General features: G+C 35.6%; 1 protein-coding gene across 2 annotated transcripts in view; it reads left to right on the forward strand.

The window, feature by feature from the left end:
* Positions 1-19,609, forward strand: part of SVEP1 (sushi, von Willebrand factor type A, EGF and pentraxin domain containing 1) — a 355,068-nt gene that overhangs the window by 309,156 nt on the left and 26,303 nt on the right. For both annotated transcript variants that reach the window (XM_074196498.1, XM_074196496.1), the window contains 3 exons: positions 3,572-3,745; positions 12,607-12,783; positions 16,198-16,368. In XM_074196498.1, coding sequence (XP_074052599.1) covers positions 3,572-3,745; positions 12,607-12,783; positions 16,198-16,368 — 522 coding nt within the window. The remainder of the gene's footprint in view (positions 1-3,571; positions 3,746-12,606; positions 12,784-16,197; positions 16,369-19,609) is intronic.

Here is a 19,609-nt window from a genome sequence, read left to right on the forward strand (position 1 = left end):
GCTATACTGGCTAAAGTAATGAAAATCCTTCTGCCATGAAACCTATACTGAGTCATGAGTTGATAGGAAACTTTGCTAGGGTTTTGGGAAGTCATCCATGTGAGAAGGAGATAAACATAAAGGAAGAAAGTAATAACTTTAAGCCAAAGGAGAGAGCATTCTTTCCCTGTGGCTTGTCAGCTTAACATAGCATGAAACTGTTCTTGGTACCTTACCTTGACAGAATAATTTATAACATCAGAAAATGGACATGTCACTTCATTCACACCGTTGGGCCTCACTTTCCTCATAGTGCAGGACTATTGTTGTTGTTAAGTCATGTCCGTATCTTTGTGACCCCTATTTGAGTCACTGAAGTGGTTTGCCATTTCCTTTTCCAGCTCATTTTACAGATAAGGAACTGAGGCAAGCAGGGTTAAGTGACTTGCCCAGGGTCACACATCTGGTAAGTATTTTATATAGGATATGACTCCAGGCCCAACACTCTATTCATTGAACCACCTAGATGCCCTTAATGCACAATTAGTCCGTGTCATAGGAGGATCAGTTGAAGGAACTAGTAATCTTTACCCTGGAAAAAAAAGATTTAGGGAAAACATAGTAGTTTTCTTCAAGGATTTAGAAAACTGTGATATGGTATAGAAAAAGAATTAAGACTTTCTGTTTGGCCTGAGAAGGCAGAAGTAGGAACAATGGCTGATGAAAACAACAGAGACAAATTTAATACAAACTAATACAACTTAAAAGTTGAATGAGTTGTCTTAGGATGTATTGGGATTCTCCTCCTTGGAGGTCTTTAAACAATGACTGGATAACTACTTTTCCAGGATATTGTAGTTAGGGTTCTTTTAGGGGTATAGGTTTTACTAGATAACTCCTTAGGTTCAATCAATCAGCAAGTATCTATTGGGTTCTTACTGTGGGTTAGGCAGGTACTGTTCTAGGTACTGAGGTTTCCAAATCAAAAGTCCTAGATGATTAAAGTTCCCCAAATTTCTGATGGATGTTAGCCACTCCAACTAAATAAATACAAGACAAGGAATATTTTTTTTAATGATCAGAGGTTTCATACTACAGATTATCTTATAAACAGTAAAAAACAAAAATACATTGAAAATTTGTGGTTGCATTATTATGCATTCTGCTTCTGTGCAGAAGTGAATTTTATAAATCTACAGTTCTTTTACATTAACATATTTTTGTTAATGCCACAGAACAACTTGATTGATGCCTTTTTGTCTGCTTATTGTAAACAAAAAACTTGACATCTGATTCCAGCTCTATTGTCTTAAATTATTATTAGTTCTCTCAAGTAGGAGTCTGTTGTCTGTACCATCTGATTCCAGTCATATAGGGCAATGGTGATTCATAGGAGGATTTTACATTGTATAAGACTCACTCCAATTTATAGATCAGTTTTGCTGAATTTGGAGTAGTTACATCAAAATAATGGGGTGATAAGGAAAAATAAAAGTCACTAAAAAAAAACCAAGAAAATAATTTTACCAAACTTTTTGGAAAATTCTGTCACATTTTGCCTGTCTGATCTTCAGTAAATCACTTAACTTCTTAGCCTTTAAGTTTCCTCATTTGACAACTGAAAAGATTAGAATAGATGACTTCCAAGGTGCATTCTGGTTGTAAGTCTAAGAAACTGGAAAATATGTACTTCTTGACTTTATTAATAATTTATCATGTTGCCAGTTAAATATTTTTTCAAACTAAAATATATTTCCTTTAGAATTCAGTATCCCTACCAGAGACTTATTTTGGTCACCTTTAAACCATTCAGTTCCCCTTTAAGTGAATGAAGCACTAGACTGAGGAATCAGGTATTTGTATTTTTTTTTAAATCTTTCCTTGAATTATGTTGTGACTTGAGCGAAAGCATTTTTTTTGTTTGTTTACTAGTTTTCTCTTCAAGCAAAGTGTAAAGAATTTGAAAGGACAGAAGGAACTCAAGGCAACAATACAAGGAAAAAACACAGGAAACATAATTAAACAAGAACAATCATCTTCCAGCATAAGATTGGGCAAGAATTAGGGAGCCAACCCCATGATCCTTAGTCTCTCATACAGAACTCTTCTTCAAGTATTCTTTGGAGCAGGCCAAATTGAGATAGAATTAGTAAAACAGAAAACCAAAGGTTCCTTCTAGTACTAAGGTTCTGTGATTTTTTCCTGTGGACCTATCACTTGCAATGTGCTCCTAAACACTTTTGTCTTCTCCCCTGCCTGGTAGTTTTTGACTATTGAACTTCAATCTCAGAGAAAAGGCAAAAGGTCACCTGGTTCTTTCCCTACTCTTTTAACAAGATCCTATTTACATTACCACAGAGAAATAAGAATTGAATCTATTCTTAAGTCTTTGAGAGAAGGAATTCCCACCTTTATTAGTAAATTTATTTTTGTTGTTATTAAAGAAATTTAAATCACCATAAGGAAATTCTTCTTCAAGTTCAGTCATGTCCAATTCTTCATGACCTTATTTGGGGTTTTTTTTGGCAAATCAATGAAGTGGTTTGCCATTTCCTTTTTCCACTCATTTTGCAGATGAGGAAACTGAGGCAAACAGGGGTAAATGTCTGAAGTCAGATTTGAATTCAGGAAGATGAGTCTTCCTGACTCCAGGCCCAGCATTTTATCCACTGTACCACCTGGCTTCCCAAATTCTTCCTGATTAACAACCCTAAATATTAAGATGATTTCCTACTTTCTTCTATCCCCAATAAAAGATAAGTACTATAAGCCGTGAATACTGCTGAAAATCATTAACACACTGACCTTTGGTTTTCTCTTCTCCAGATTTAATTATCTAATTAATTTGAGCTTTCCTTATATACCTTATCTTCTAATCTTTTAACCATCTTTGTAGCTCCTCTTTGATATCTCTTTCTCTCTCTGAATTCTATACATTCCCCTTTCTGTACAATATTAAAAATATATTTTGAAGTATCTATCTGTAAGTGTGAAGTATCTATCTGTATCCCCTCCCTTGGGGACGAATGGGATGGGGAGAGAATGAATAGGGAAAGAGGGATAGTACAAACTTTTCTAATCACAAATCAGGAGTAGACCAATCCTAAAGACCAAGAAGGTTTGTTCTCAGGTCCTGCTTCCTTCACATTCTAGTATAATTAATTACCCTTTACCCTCTGAGAGTCCCAGGCAACTTTGTAAGTCTATTGACTATAACTTAGCCAAAGTTACTACATTTCTTGAAGGACGTTTCCAAAGAAAAAGTTCCCTGCAATAATATCTACTCTTTCCCAATACCCATACAAAAGAAAAAAATCTAGACATGTGGTATGATGAATGATTTTATAAAACCTTATTAAGTGGTATACTTTTATTTCTCTGAAATCATGATGCCTAAAACCATTAATAGGGACAATGCTGTCTTTAGAGGGTCAACAAAATTTCATATAAATGATATAAAATTCTCATTGATCCTTATTTTCCATTAATAAGTAGAGTGGGGGGAGGGTTACAATTATAGCAGAAAAACAAATGATGATTGCTTAAGCTGAATATGAAACTATTAACAAAGACTTATTTTCCTTCCCTCTAGAAATCAGATGTGAAGCTCCAAACCAGTTTGAGAATGGGAGAGTTGAATATGAAAATAATACAATTGGTCCAAGAGTGATATACACCTGTAATAAAGGATATTCCCTGGAAGGAGAACCTGTTGCAGATTGCACTGAAAATGGAAGTTGGAGCCACCCAATACCTTTCTGTAAACGTGAGTGATGAATTTAGTCAGCACTTGGAGATGGCTGCATCCCAATCACAAATCTCTGTTAAGGATTAAAGGAAATTGGGGGCAGCTAGGAGGCACAATAAATAGAGCACTGACTCTGGAGTCAGAAGGACCTAAGTTCAAATCCTGCCTCAGATATTTAATTATTACCTGTGTGACCCTAGGCAAGTTACTTAACCCATTGCCTTGCAAATCTTCCCCCCCCCCAAAAAAAAGGATTGACTCACTATTGGATGAAATTATGTTTATCTGGTTAATGTGTTTAATCATATCTTTAATTCATTTAATTCAGATCTTTAAAAACAGAACAAAACCTGAATTATCAGGTTTGGATATCCGCACTGATAAGATAGATAATTACCAAGTCCACTCCTCTTAGGCAGAGGGCTCAGCCATTTGATTGATTTACAGGGGGCATTTAAACTTCTATACTTCACTTGGGGGAAGATGTCATGATACTAATGAAAGACAAATATTATATTACAAATTCAAATGCATTCATAAATACCATATTAAACAGACAGTATAACCTTTAGAATAAGACAAAGTTTTCACATGTAATTTGTAGTTTGGCTGAACTATTGATAACTGCCCAAATAAGGTTATCTAACTGAGATAACAATTATACCTCATTTCAGTCACAGAATTTCAGTAGGACTACCAACTCTGAAGCTACTAGGTAGCATACATATACACATAAATACATACAGAAAGTCTCAGAAGAGAAAGGAAAGAAAATGATTTATCCCTGCTCCCTATAGTAACTGTAGTCAACCACTGTAGAGAAGAGGAAAGAAGAGAATTGAAAAAAGGGACACTTATTTTGTGATAAAGTATATGTGCTATTACTGAAGAGTTTTTTTAAAAATAAAAACACAATGCAAAGGAGACCCAATTCTTTTAACCTTTCCCAGAATTCACAAATATCATGATTTACTTGTGCCAGCTTCTTGCTCCTTTTATAGTCCTATTCTAGTAACTCAGAGATGTTTTAGTATTAATCTATTAATTAATAGTTTTAGTATTGCAAAAACAAAAAACTTCTACAATTCACCTGCTGTGATTATAGAAATTTGCCATGAAAGGAAAAGGAGGTACATGGTTAATATGTTATCAGTTCTGTCACCTCAAGGGTACAGACTGATATAAGTCATAACAGAATTCATAGTTAACAGCCAATAGCACAGCAAAGTTCCACATTTACTGATAAGATATCAAAAATCAGACTCAGAATTAACAAGATGGGAAAAGAAATAACAGTGGGAAACTGAGTCAAGAAGAAAACTGAGCCTAGTCTTCCCCTCAACTTTTCTCAGGGAAAACTTATGTCATTGGGTAGCATATGGTATTTCCCTTGAATAGTAAACTATTGGCCTCATAACTATTCAGACCACCAAACCTGAAATCCAAACTTAGAACAATACTGAATTATAGTCCCTAGAGATTTAATCTCAAAAAACAGAATTTCACTAAACATTGCTTAAGGCAGTTAGGTAGCACAGTGGATAGAATGCTCAGCCTGAAGTCAGGGAAGCTCATATTCCTAAATTCAAATCTGGTCTCAGATACTGACTAGCTGTGTGACCCTAGGCAAGTCACTTAACCCTAGTAGCCTTGGTTTCCTCATGTGTAAATGAGATGGAAAAGGAAATGGAAAACTACTCCAGTATCTTGACCAAGAAAATCCCAAATAGGCCACAAAGAGTTGGACACAACTCAACAATAATAAATAGTAATTATAAATTGTAAAAAATTATTTTTCTCATGTTGCAACAACAGTTAACAATAAGAACATTTTATTCACCCTTCTGTGGGGTTCCAGCATTTACAATTTAAGAATAATTAAATTCCACTGTTTCACCCATAATAGACTCCAAACCGCCCAAAATATACTGACTATAAATGTTTAATCTTTATTGTCTGTTCACAGTTAGGGCAAGAGTGAAATCTTTGAATCTAAGGTTATTGTTACTAAGTTGGTACAGAGTTGTAACTTCAACACAAACTATTTAACAGGTAGAATTTCATAATTTTCGTAAGTGATAGACAAATAATCTATCAGTTAAAAGTCACTCCTTACTATAAGGAAACTAATAAGTTTCCCCACTTTAACTGGGCATGGTTTCAATTTCAACTTCAGTACTGAGCTTTAGAATGTTATTGGTAAGACTGATAAGATTTATGACCTTTGTCAAGTAAAAAGTCCCAAGGAATCTCAGAGATATAGTCAAGAAATATTTGCTATATTTTTAAATAATATGTTACTATTATTAATTATCCATTTTAAAGCAAAAATATACCCAATTAAATACTTAACAGGTTTTAAACATTTTTTAAAAATATTTAATATTTATTTATTCTCATTTTTTACAAATAATTTTACAAATAATGTTTTTTAATACATTAATACATTAATAAACTATCCTTGTTTAAGAGTAAACAAAACACCCCCTCCCCAAAAAAATATAGACTCACTTGAGCAATAAAGTAAAGGGGAGAGAAAAAAATTAAAATTAAAACAAATAGTAATAATTGTAGGTATGGCCAGGTGGCACAATGGACAGAGCACCAGCCCTGGAGCCAGGAGCACCCGAGCCCAAATCTAGCCCCATACACCCAACGATCACCCAGCCGTGTGACATAAAAGCCACCCCAATCCCACTGCCCTGCAAAAAAACAAAAAAAAGAAAAAAAAAGACCCAAAATAAAATAAAATAGCAATAATAGTAGGAGTGACTGGGTGGCGGACAGAGCATTGGCCCTTGAGCCAGGAACACCCGGGTCCAAATCCGGCCTCAGACATCCAACAATCACCCTGCTATGTGGCCCCAGGCAGGCCACCCAGCCCCATTTGCCCTGCCCCCCCCAATAATAATAATAATAATAATAATAATAATAATAATAATAATAATAAAATGTGCTTCAATCTTTGTTCCAACTCCAACAATTCTGTCATAGGTGGATCACATTCTTTATGATAAGTCCATGCCGAAAGTTACTTCCATATTTTTCCAACGTTGCCATTGCTGATCACAACTCCCTCCTTTCTTATTTCTCCACTACCATGTACTATATTTTCTCTCTCCTTTCACTCTGACTCTGCTGTAGGGTAGCTGAGTGGCACAACAGATAGATCCCTGGCCCTAGGGCCAAGAGGCCCCAAGGCCCCCTACCACCCCTTAGGCCCAACATCCACCTGGCCCTATGGTCCCAGACAGGCCATCCAATCCCAGCCCCTTGCAAGAAGTAAAAAAGAAAATGTGTTATATCTAACCACTCTCCCCACATGGTCCATCCTCTCATCCATCACTCATATCCCCCCCCTTGCCCCTGTCCCCCCCTCCTTCTTACTCCAGATGCCTATACCCCATTGAGCATATATGCTGTTTCCTCTCCTAGCCACCTCTGATGAAAGCAAAGATTCCCTCATTTCCCCTTGCCTTCCCCCTTCCATATCATTGCAATAGCTCATTGTAATAAAGAAAAATCTTATTATATGAAATATCTTGACCTATTCCCCTCTCCTTTTTCTTTCTCCCATTACATTTCCCTTTTTTCTATTAACTCCATTTTTACACCATATTTTATCTTCAAATTCAGCTTTCTCCTGTGCTTCAACTATAAAAGCTCCTTCCACCTGCTCTATTAACTGAGAAGGTTCATATGAGTATTATCAGTGTCATTTTTCTATGTAGGAATGCATGCAGTTCATCATCATTAAGTCCCTCATATTTTCCCTTCTCCTCCAATCTCTATGCTTCACCTGAGTCCTGTATTTGAAGATCAAACCTTCTGTTCAGCTCTGGCCATTCCAACAGGAACATTTGAAATTCCCCTGGTTCATTAAAAGTCCATCTTTTTCCCTGGAAGAGGACATTCAGTCTTGCTGGGTAGTTGATTCTTGGTTGCATTCTAAGCTCTTTTGCCTTCCAGTATATTGTATTCCAAGCTCTACAAGCTTTTAATATAGTTGCTGCTAAGTCCTGTGTGATCCGGACTGCAGCTCCACAATATTTGAATTGTGTCCTTCTGGCTGCTTATAATATTTTCTCTTTGAATTGGGAGTTCTGGAACTTGGCTATAATATTCCTTGGGGTTGTTTTTTTGGATCTCTTTCTCAGGGAGATCGGTGGATTCTCTCCATTTCTATTTTGCCCTCTGCTTCTAGGATATCTGTGCAATTTTCCTGTAGTAATTCTTTGAAAATGATGTCAAGGCTCTTTTCCTGATCATGACTTTCAGGTATTCCAATAATTTTCAAATTATCTTTCCTAAATCTGTTTTCCATATCAGTTGTTTTTTCAATGAGATGTTTCACATTTTCTTTTAATTTTTCTTTTTTTTTTGGTTTTGAAGTATTGAGTCCTGATTTCTCATAAATTCATCAATCTCCCTGAGTTCTATTCTTTGTCTGAAGGATTTGTTTTCCTCAGAGAGTTTTCTTATCTCTTTTTCCATCTGGCCAATTTTGCTTTTTAAAGCATTCATTTCTCCTCAATAATTTTTTTGAACTGTTTTATCCATTTAACCTAAGCTGGCTTTTAGCATGCTATTTTCTTCAGCATTTTTTTGGATTTCCTTGACTAAGCTGCTGACTTCATTTTCATGTTTTTCCTGCATCTCTCTCATTTCTTTTCCCAGTTTTGCTTCTAACTCCCCCATTTGATTTTCCACAGTCTTTTTTGAGCTCTGTCATAACCTGAGCCCAATTTCTGTTTTTCCTGGAGTCTTTAGATGCAGGAGCTTGTGCTTCCTCATCTTCAGACTGAGTATTTTGATCCTTCTTGGGATTATAGATAATGTATTTCTCAATGATGTTCCTCTTTTTTTCTCTGCTTGCTCATTTTCCCAGCCTAAGCCTGTTTTGGGGGTGCTTCCTGAGCTTTTGGGACACTCCCACAAGTGTCTCAGTATGTGAGGCTCTGTCCTCCCTCCTGGTCTGTGAATGACCATAAGCACCCCCCTCTGCCATGGGCTGAGGTGGGAGGGGCCCCTGCTATTCTATGGGGGGGGCCTAGACTGCAATCAGGATCTGAATGTGGTCAGAACCCCAGAGTACTGTTCCGGGGGCAGAGGACATATCTCAGCAGTCTCTCTTCACTCCCCTCCCTAGGTTCAATGACCTCATGCCCTGGGGGCTCCTGCTTAAATGGCTTTGCCTGCTTCTGTTCCTGGATCTTGGCTGGGCTGGCCACGCTGCTGTGTGCCCTGAGGGCTGGGCTTCATGTGCTCACTCTGGCAGAGGTCCTCCCCACTGTTCCCCCAATTTGTGCCTGGTGCTCCCCTGGGCATAGCTCAGGAAACTCCCCGGCTGCTGTGGGCCGTGGCTCCCTGTGCCCTGGAGCTGCCTCCAGGAGGCTGAAGGCTGAAGTTCTTTCATTCTGGCAGGCCACCCCTCTGGAGGGCTGCCCCTCCAACCCCGGGGAGCAGAGCCTTTCTGCTCTTTTCAAAGTTACCTTGAGTAGGAGAACTGCCTCACTGGGTCCCTCTGTGGGTTCTGTCTCTTGAAAATTTAGTTAGAGTCCTTAGCTTTGAAGATTTATGAGAGAGAGCGCCTAAGACAGGATCTGCTCTTGTCGCCATCTTGGCTCCGCCCCCAGTTTTAAACATTTTGACCACCTTTTTTAAAAGCTAAATTCATATCTAACAGCATCCCAATTAAAAGTTACTTTTCTCAAAATTCCCAATATAAGAAAAAAATTTAGAAACACAATAATAGCAAAAATGATATCATATATTTAAAGCTTGAAAAAAACTTTTCACAAGACTGGTGACATCAATTCTGTTGAATTGATTATCTTACATAAAAAAATCATTCACTTTATCACTTTTGATTTTCTATATTAATCACATCTAAAATTCATTATAGAGTGACCCAGAACAGAGTAATTACATTCTATGAAAGAAATAATAACCATAGTTACCATTTATATAATACTTACCATATTTCAGGCACTGGGTTAAGCACTTCACAGTTATGTGATCCCCACAACTCTGGGAGATGGGGGCTTACAGATTAGGAAACTGAGGTAAACAGTGATGAAGTAAATTTCTTAAGGTTATATAGTTTCTGAGACCAGATTTTAACTTGGGTCTTCATAATACATGCATTTCCCAGCATGTTGTTTTAAAATTAAATAGCAAATGTGATTTGTATTAAGTTCTGACTTACCACAGTTTTTAACTTTTTTTAATTTCCTTTTAAATCACCCAAAGAATTACATCAATTCCTTTGATTTCTTAATCCTGTCCTATCTTTCCCTGAGGCTTTTCAGTTGTAACTCTGGGAAGGTCAAAGAGGAAATGACACATAGGTAGGAAATACTACTTATTACAAAAGAAAGAGGAGACTGTTCTCAAATAATTCAATGCTGCAAACATATTTCTATAATTTCCATATAATAAAGAATAACTGAAGTTCTCATATTTTTCTTATCCTAATGACTTCAAAACTTCCCTTGAATCTCTTTGAAGAATTTCAAAATCCCTTTACTTTCAAACCCTCCATTCACACAGTGTTACTTCAAACAGACTCCAACTTTCTTTAACTTTCCTACCCATTCTTCTCTTATCCCTACTTGCTTAAACTTTCTTCCTTTCTTTATTTGTCCCTCCAGTGGATTTTAATTGAAGTCCTTCAAAATCAGATCTATCCTTATTTCCTTTTCATATTTGGATCCACAATGGCTATGCTGGGTAGAACTGCTTTACTCAGGGTCCAGTCGAAATCAGATAACACAGATTTGTATTGGACTCAATCCCTATAACTTCCTAAATTGTTTTTCATTCCATTCAGCAGCATGTAAATAGGAAAAAGATAAGTGAAGAGTAGGAGTAATCCAATGTTGGGGTTGGGCAAGTTGTGATCAATATTCAGCTTCCAACTAAACTTTTGAAATACAACCGGTTCTTAGGTTTGGGGGGCTTTGGGTAAGGGTAGTCCAGAGTCTTCCAAAAAAAAAAAAATAAGGACAAATCTAAATCTCTCTCCTTTAGTAGCTTTATTTATTTTTCTTATTATTATTACTAACATAAATTTTGTTATCTCTTCAGTTTCCTCTTAGTGTCACAGTACCTAAAATTAAGCATCCTATTCTTACAGTTGTCTCACAAGGACACTTAGTAATGCAATAACATTTTCACTAAACACCTTCAAGCTGGAACTGGCATTTCAATTTTTGTTCCTCACCAATTTCTTCATATCTTATAATATGCTATGAGAAATTCCTCATTCTAGCATCTCCTATATTTTCCTTCAGGATCATAAAAATATAAAGTTTATAATTCATATATTTTTAATCACTGAGATGTCTTAGATGTATTTATAAACTATGCTTATTACATTCTAATTAAAACCTGTAATAGAGGGAAAATATGAGTAGCTCTATGACTCAAGTCATATTTATAATATCTGATATTATTGTCTACTGTCCAGTATCCCACATCCCGATCTCTGGACATATTCATATCCCTCCATAAGTGTGGCATACATAGACAAGAGGATATGGAATTTTGTCCAGGCTCTGTCACTAACTAGCATTCAATCATTTTTTTCATTGTGCCTGATTCTTCATGATATCATTTGGGGTTTTCTTGGTTAGGATACTGATGTATTTTACCATTTCCTTCTCCAGATCATTTTACACTTGAGGAAATGGAGGCAATTGAGGCCAGATTTGAATTAATGAAGAAGAGTCTTCCTGACTCTAGACTCAGTGCTCTAATTACTATACCACTTAGTTGTCTAATTCTTTATCTCTGTGACTTCAGTTTTTTTTTATCTGTAAAGTGCAAGGATTGGACTAGGTGGCCTGTAAGATGGTTCCTGTCTTTGATCCTGTGATGCCATGACTCTTTGATTTGTAAAATGATGGAAGAAGAATTGATTTCTAAAATTATATACATGATTCTTAAATTTTTGCCTAATGAAACTCCTAAAGGTCATTCATATGGGATTTGGTTTGATGCAGTGCAGACAGTATGGAGCTTGGTGTCTAGAGAACTTGAGTTCTAATTCTGACTCTGCTATTCAATACCGGTATGATCTTTCAGATGTCCCTTAACTTCTCTGAACCTGTGTTCTTCCTCTATAATATGAAGTTTTATTGAACTCTGAGATTTTTTCCAGTTCTAAATCTGAGATCCGAAGATCTTCTTTTTCCATTTTTTTTAAAGATAGAAACTAAGGAGTCTTTTGAAATATTCAAAGGCAGTATAGATTAATGGATAGAACCGGATTTGAAGACAGTTAAACCAGAATTAATATCGTATCCCAAATACTTATTAGGTATGACTGAGCAAGTCATTTTTTTTTTTAGGTTTTTGCAAGGCAATGAGGTTAAGTGGCTTGCCCAAGGCCACACAGCTAGGTAATTATTAAATGTCTGAGGCCAGATTTGAACTCAGGTACTCCTGACTACAGGACCGGTGCTCTATCCACTGCACCACCTAGCCCTCCCCCCTGAGCAAGTCATTTAACCACTCTGGGCCTCAGTTTTCTCATCTGTTAAATGAAAAGTTGGGCTTGACCTCTGAGATCATATTCATCTATAGATCTATGAGAATATGGCATTGGACATTTAATTTGTCACCACAGTTTCAGGCATCTGATTCACTCATGTGGATTGTTCATTTTGGTTTCAATTCCTGGTTTTTTGCAGCTATCTGAGTTACCCACATAAATATTCTTATATATGCAATTTAATATATAATTATCTTTTATAATCTATATTTTAAACACAAAATCCTTTGAAATAAAAATCCTAAATCATAGTAGAATAAGAGGATAAAGGAATGAATAGGAAAAATATAATAAAAGGATTTTTTCCTTCCCTTTTTTTCAGCAAATCCCTGTCCTGTACCTTTTGTAATCCCTGAGAATGCTCTTCTTTCTGAAAAGGAATTTTATGTTGGTCAGAATGTATCTATCAAGTGCCGTGAAGGCTATCTACTACAGGGCCAAGCTATTATTACCTGTAACCCTGATGAAACCTGGACACCAACAAATGCTAAGTGTGAAAGTAAGTGTACTGGTGGGATCTAATTAAATCTGTCATACCTTGTATTCCCAATACTATGTGACTTTGTCAAATCCTATAACCTAACTCTAGATTTTGTTTCAGCGCCAAGCTCCTATGACAGAGGGCAGCGTTGTTGGGGGTGGGGAGGTAGAGGGAGGAGGACCAGTCTCTAAGCCAGGAAGTTCTACCTCTGACATCTGCCAGCTTTGAGACCCTGGACAAATCACTTAACATCTTAGTATTTTATGCAGAGTTCTCTAAAACCCTGACTGATGTCTCACCAGTAGATTCCTGATGACTCTGTAGGAGAGTGAGGCTAATAATTATACAACTCTGCTTCATTTAAATCCAGTTCACTTGCAAGTCAAGACTTCACCTTGCTGAAGTCATTGGGTCTCTTTTGAGAGCAAAGAATGAACAACAACAAAATTGTGTGTTGTATCAGTCTGAATGTAGAAGGAATTTCCTCACCTCGTGTTCCTATGCACCTGAAATTACAGGTCCTGAACCCTATTTTATATCAACCAATGTTTGCCTTTGTCAATCTTGAAAATTCTAAAAATGTTGGACACTCCCTCTCACTATGTTTTGATTTATCTAAACTATAAAATCATAGATTTGAACTAGCGTAATTGTACTCAACCATTACAAATATGTGAACCCTTTATTTATATTTGCATAATATATTGTCTAAAAAAGGTTTAAGGATACTCATGTAATGATTCTGTGTTATTAATATCATTTAATTGAAAAAAATAAAGAACAACAAAATCCTACTACAAATTAGCAGTACCTTTAAATGAATTTGTATTTTATTAATCAGAAATGCATCAAATATACTCCAAAAAATAATGTGTATAAGATTTTTAATCTATCAAGTACATATATATTTATTTATGAATTCATGGTCACTCTTCCAGGGTTATTTCTCCAAAGCTTCTGAGGAGTCCATAACCCACAAATCAGGAATCACTAGACTAGCAGATCTCCAAAAAACTTTCCAGTTAGGATAGTCAATGCCAGATTCAAAGACTAAAGAGAAAAAAATTTTCAAAATGTACCCAAAAATAAGAGATTTTTTTTGCTTGACTAAACATATATTTTTTTTTAAATTGGGAGTGGGGATATCAGTTGGAAGAAAGGAAGAAAAGGATGAAGAGAGTAAGGGAAGAAGAAAGGAGGGAAAAATAGAAGGGAGGAGACATTAAGTATTTTTTAAATGCATAACAAAAAATATAAGGGAAAGCCAGAAGGAAAGAGAGACAAGAGGGACAGCTTTGCTACTTGCTGAATTTATTAGATATTTAAAGGGGGGGGAACTACATAATATAAATTTGAAGTTTTTTTTTTCAATTTTACTACTTTATAAGAAGATGTTTATCTTATTTGATGTTTAAGTTAAGAAATTTAAAAGAAATGTCTAAGGAAAATAAAACAAAATGTGTCTAGCTTAACACATTTTCTATATCAATTTTAAATGTTTCTCTCTCTTGATAATGGCAAAGCCAACAAACTGGATATACCCTGAGAGAAAGTATTCTAGAAGTCACTCTGTTAATGTTTATCTTGTACATTTATTTAATTCTTCTATAACTCTCACATCTTCAAAGCTTACCTCCTATCTCTTTGAATAGATTTTAAGTTCTTTGGGAATTGAGACTGGATTTTTAGTATACTTTTGTCTCCCCACAACATTGAGGGTCATCATGCCTTACACAAGGATTTAGAGTTGTAAAACTTGGGTTTACTAGTTGGCATGGCTCTGGACAAGTCCCTTTCTTTCTCTGTGTTTCAGTTTCCTCATCTCTTAAAAAGAGGGACCTAAGTCAGATAATCTCCAAAGTCCTTTCCAAATTGCAATTATTTGAATCCCTGTTGTTTTCAAGGCATTGCTAGGTCCAGTGGCCAAAAGTAGCTTATATTCTAATAAGAGAGATATGATAGCTATACAAATTACTCCAGTACAATGTGAACTAAAGCAAGTGATAAATGGGTGATAGAAAGAAAGGACAGGGACTGCTAGGTGGCGTAGTGAATAGAACATCTGCCTTGAAGTCAGGAGTACCTGGGTTCAAATCTGGCCTCAGACACTTAATAATTACCTAGCTGTGTGGCCTTGGGCAAGCCACTTAACACCATTGCCTTGAAAAATCTAAAACAAAAAAAAAGAAAAGAAGCAAAGGATAACAGAATTTTCTTATTGAAATTATATCTGTGAATTCACCTGAAGTCTTGTACATTTGTCTTGTGAAAACACAAAAATTTCTCATTTTCTCAAAATTGATATACAAAAGTTTTAGTACATAGATCAATCAAGTTGGCAGAATGCTCCCTCCTAAACTTTAAAGCCTAAAACAGTCACCTATTTCTTTTTCAATAAAACATTTCCTTCTTCTTCATAGTTACTTTTGGGTTTTTTTGTTGCAGCCTCTTCAATCCTGTCATGTACCTTTCCTCTACTAAGTGATATTCAGATACAACTTAGAAATTGTAATATTCTATGATTTGTAGTCACTGCTATACTGGAGTTAGACTCATCAGAGCAAATAGTTAAATTTTTAGCTTGAAGATTTAAATCTCATCAATTAGAAAATCTTACAAATGTTTGTTTTATTGTTTGGTTAACTGCTTAAACTGAAGAAAATTATAAATTAAATTATAATTTTAATAATTTAAATATATAATTTAAAATATTATAATTTTAAGTGCCATTTATTTAGCTCTCCATCATGTAGTTGTTAAATGTTTACCAGGATACCCCTAATTAAAATAGAATTTTATGGCATTAAAATATATTCATTTAGGGATGGCTAGGTGGTACAGTGGATAGAGCACTGGCCCTGGAGTCAGGAGTACCTGAGTTCAAATCTGGCCTCAGACACTTAATAATAACCTAGCTGTGTGGCCTTGGGCAAGCCACTTAACCCCTTGCAAAAACCTAATATATATATTTATAAAATGTAATGTTAAAATTTTCTCCTTGTTATTCATACCTTCACTCACATAATCCATGTGTTAAACTGTTTATTGAGTAACCATATAATGTTATGATAGATATTGTGTGTTGAAGAGGAATCAACTATGAACATTCAACATGGTTATGCTGCTTGTTCAAAAGTCACACTCATACAATCTAAAACCTTGTACAGAACTCTCTTAGCCAGTCCTATTAATGAAATACAAATATTAATTCTTAATTCCTTTATGATTTTTCTTCCACAGGTTTACAAAGCTATCCTTCAACCTTTGGGTGATAGCTGATCCTCTAAATTTCTTTTTGCCAAAGACTAGGATATTATATTAACATGTCGTTTTGAGGAATAGTAACACAAGATCAAAATGTTTTTATAGACACTACTTATCAGTTGGCTTTGTAACAAGCATACCTATAAATGACTCTTCTGCTTAATTTAGAGATCTCTTGTGGACCTCCAGCTCATGTTGAAAATGCAATTGCTCGTGGCATACATTACCAGTACGGTGACCTGATAACTTATTCTTGCTATAGTGGATATATGTTGGAAGGCTCCCTTAGAAGTGTTTGCTTGGGAAATGGAACCTGGACATCACCACCTACTTGCAGAGGTATGCATAGCTTTAATTTATTATTTTTTTTGTGAAGTTCTCAGAAAATATACAAAGAAAACTCAGAGATAGTTAAAGATTAATGTCTGCTTAATTTTGTGATTTTTTTCAATAAACATGGTCTTGAGTGCCCATGTACCTAACATTATATTTTATGGTGGGCATACAAAGATTAGAATGAAACAATCCATTCCTTGAAGGATCCAATTTTCTACTGGCACATACAATATGTACATAATTAAGAAAAAATAAGATTAAGTAGAGAAGGCAGAGAACATTTATGAATGGAGAAGTCTAGGAAGGATTTCCAGAGGAGGTGATATCTGACCTGAGACTTGAAGAAAGTTAAGAATTCTAAGATAATAAGTTGTTTATTTCTATTATATATGTTATGGTAGTTACTATAACATTTAAAAAATACATTTCAGGTATTGAAAGGATTTAAGGAAAAACATTTTAGGAATTTGTTTTCAATAACTACTCTGAAGAGTTTAGCCAGATAAACTATACAAGAAAAAAAAAAGTGGATGAAAAATGCCTGTTTTGCAGACTGTGGTATGCACATGTATGAGATCTCATTTAGCTATTCCTCCATTGCATCAATCTAGGACAGTCACTGTAGATGGACAATGAGCTTAATCCATAATTTAATAAGCAGACCAAATTCCACAGCATATTCAAATGAATCTAAACACTCTTTGAAATGAAAACCATCCATATTCCTCCAGCCATTTTATATAACTACAAATTCCAGGGCATCATCATCTTCAAAAGATGTGACTTGCAAGTAACCAAAGGATAATGGAAAGATAAATGGCAGGCATAGGTCAGCTGCAGTATATTATCAGTGATGACTTTAATGAAAGAAATGTTATGAAAAATATAAATGATTGCACTGGTAATAGCGATTTTGAATGACCAGGAAATGGTCTAGCCACACAGCAAGAGCAAAAAAAAAAAAAAATAGCAACATTAATAAGATAACCTGAGTATACTTCATCCATGTAAAGAAAGATTTATAGGAAAATCTTATCAAGAGTCACACTATCATTTATAGTTGAGCTGGAAGGACTTCTTTTTCTTTATGTACACAGTTAGACTTTTGGCTTTGGTTTTTTTTTTCACCCATGACTGCGTTTAGGAAACTTTTAGTGATAAAATTCCCACAACTAAAGTATTTACAAGGCAATTGATCATCTTAGAGAACTGCCTGGGCATTTAACAATTAATGTGACATGCCCAAGCCAGTATAATACTGAAGCAGAACTTGACCAGGTCTTCTTGATTACAAAGTCAGGATCCTTTCCTCTGTTCCATTATGCTTCTCCTTGTAATTATTTATAATGCAATATATTATGCCTCCTGCTCCATAGAATAAGGCAGTTGGTTTAAAAGTTAGTTTATATTCTAAGTTCCCTTTCAGCTCTAACATTTTTTGATCTCATCTTGGGAAAGTTAGACAGGTACTATTTTCTAAAAAGTCCTACAAATGTCTTTCTTTTGTGGAGTCTTGTTTCATGGGTCCCTCTGTAAAAGGAAGAAGCAGGGGGTTGGCTAGGTGGCTCAGTGGATAGAGTACCAGCCCTGAAGTCAGGAGTACCTGAGTTCAAATCCAGCCTCAGACACTTAATAATTACCTAGCTATGTGGCCTTGGGCAAGTCACTTAACCCCACTGCTTTGCAAAAACTTTTTTAAAAAAAAGGAAGAAGCAGCTAGGAATCTGTGTTTGGACTTTGCTTCTGCTGCCTCTGTTGGTAAAGGGAATATTCCTAATGCACCATGAATTCTGTAGTGGTACTATGGTTTAATCACAGAAAAAAAGTCAGGGTCAAATGTGGTGACTCATCCTGTCTGATAGGAAGGAAGGAAAGAGGAAGTCAGCTAAGCAGAACCTCTCCTGCATGTACCTGTGTAGCCTGATAGGGAAGAGAAAGTCTAGTCCTGGCTTCCCATAGAATCACAAGTTTTTGTCTCTGGATTCCATCCAAATGTATTCTGGGAAGGAAATCTCATAGCTGTAAAGTGGAGTGACATGCAGTCACCAGTGAGGTTGTCATGGTTACTAATTATGTGAAATTTGTATATTTGGAAATGGCAATTTCAAATGACTGTATGACTATATGACTACTCAACATGTTTGCTTACAAATTCAAGTGGGCTTAAAATGGGATGCCTGAAAGAGAGAGGGGCGGGGGGGAGAGAGAGAGAGAGAGAGAGAGAGAGAGAGAGAGAGAGAGAATTGAGCTATCTTTGATTCTCCACAGTTGTGTATTCAGAAGAATAAACAGGCACAAAAACTAACTGATTTAAGTTTAGAAAGGAATATCTTTGTGCTTTAAAGTTTAGCAAGTTTTCAAGGACTGGCTCTAAGTTGACACTGAATATTTTGGTTGTACAATATGAAACTTGGCTAAACCAGAAGTTGATGTTCAGAAAAAGAACCGACTGGTTAAGTACTTGCCACTGTTTAATTTTACACATTTCACTTATTGACATATATAGTAGAACAAATAATCAGGCCATGATTTTGTGTAAGATCCTTGTTATATCAGCACAACAGATATCATAAATATGCTAAGTATAAAGAAACATCTGATGTTCTTGTTTCTGTCTGCCATAAAGTAGAATGAATTTGCCCTCAAGAAAGAATTATTTCAGATTTATAACAGAATCACAATGAAATACAAGTTCCATGTTCTTTCTTCCTTTCACACAAATGCATAGCAATACCTAGATATTGGATTGTCTTTTCCCCAAACCAAGATTGATGGGATTGAGGTACCTTGGAGTTTATTAACACTTAAGTTTTCTGGTTTTCTGTAGTTCATAAACTGTGGATAATCTATGGTGTTTCGGATAAAATGTGGCTAAAAAATTGGATAAAGTCTTTTTTTTTAATGACACAAAATGTCCATTGAAGACTTTCTCCATTACAAATTATATATTTTTTTTCCTTCTGTCTTTGCCTCTCTTCCACATTTACTCACTGAGAAAGGGGTTATGATGCTAGTCTAAAATAATGGAAAATTTGTGGGAAAAAAAGAAAACTTCACCTTTCTGAAGTATCATTTTCTGAATTCTTGGGTTAGGAAAGAAGTACTTTTAAAATTTCTGTGGGAATTGAAAGGTAATAAACTCATAAGGGCTACTTGAAAAAAAACATAATAATTCCCCTTTCTGCAATTTCTCCCTTTTCTTTTCTTTTTTTTTTGATTTAGCTATCTGAAAAGTATTTGTATT

The sequence above is a fragment of the Macrotis lagotis genome, chromosome 8, assembly GCF_037893015.1.
Source record: "Macrotis lagotis isolate mMagLag1 chromosome 8, bilby.v1.9.chrom.fasta, whole genome shotgun sequence".
Classification (NCBI taxonomy): Eukaryota; Metazoa; Chordata; class Mammalia; order Peramelemorphia; family Peramelidae; genus Macrotis; species Macrotis lagotis.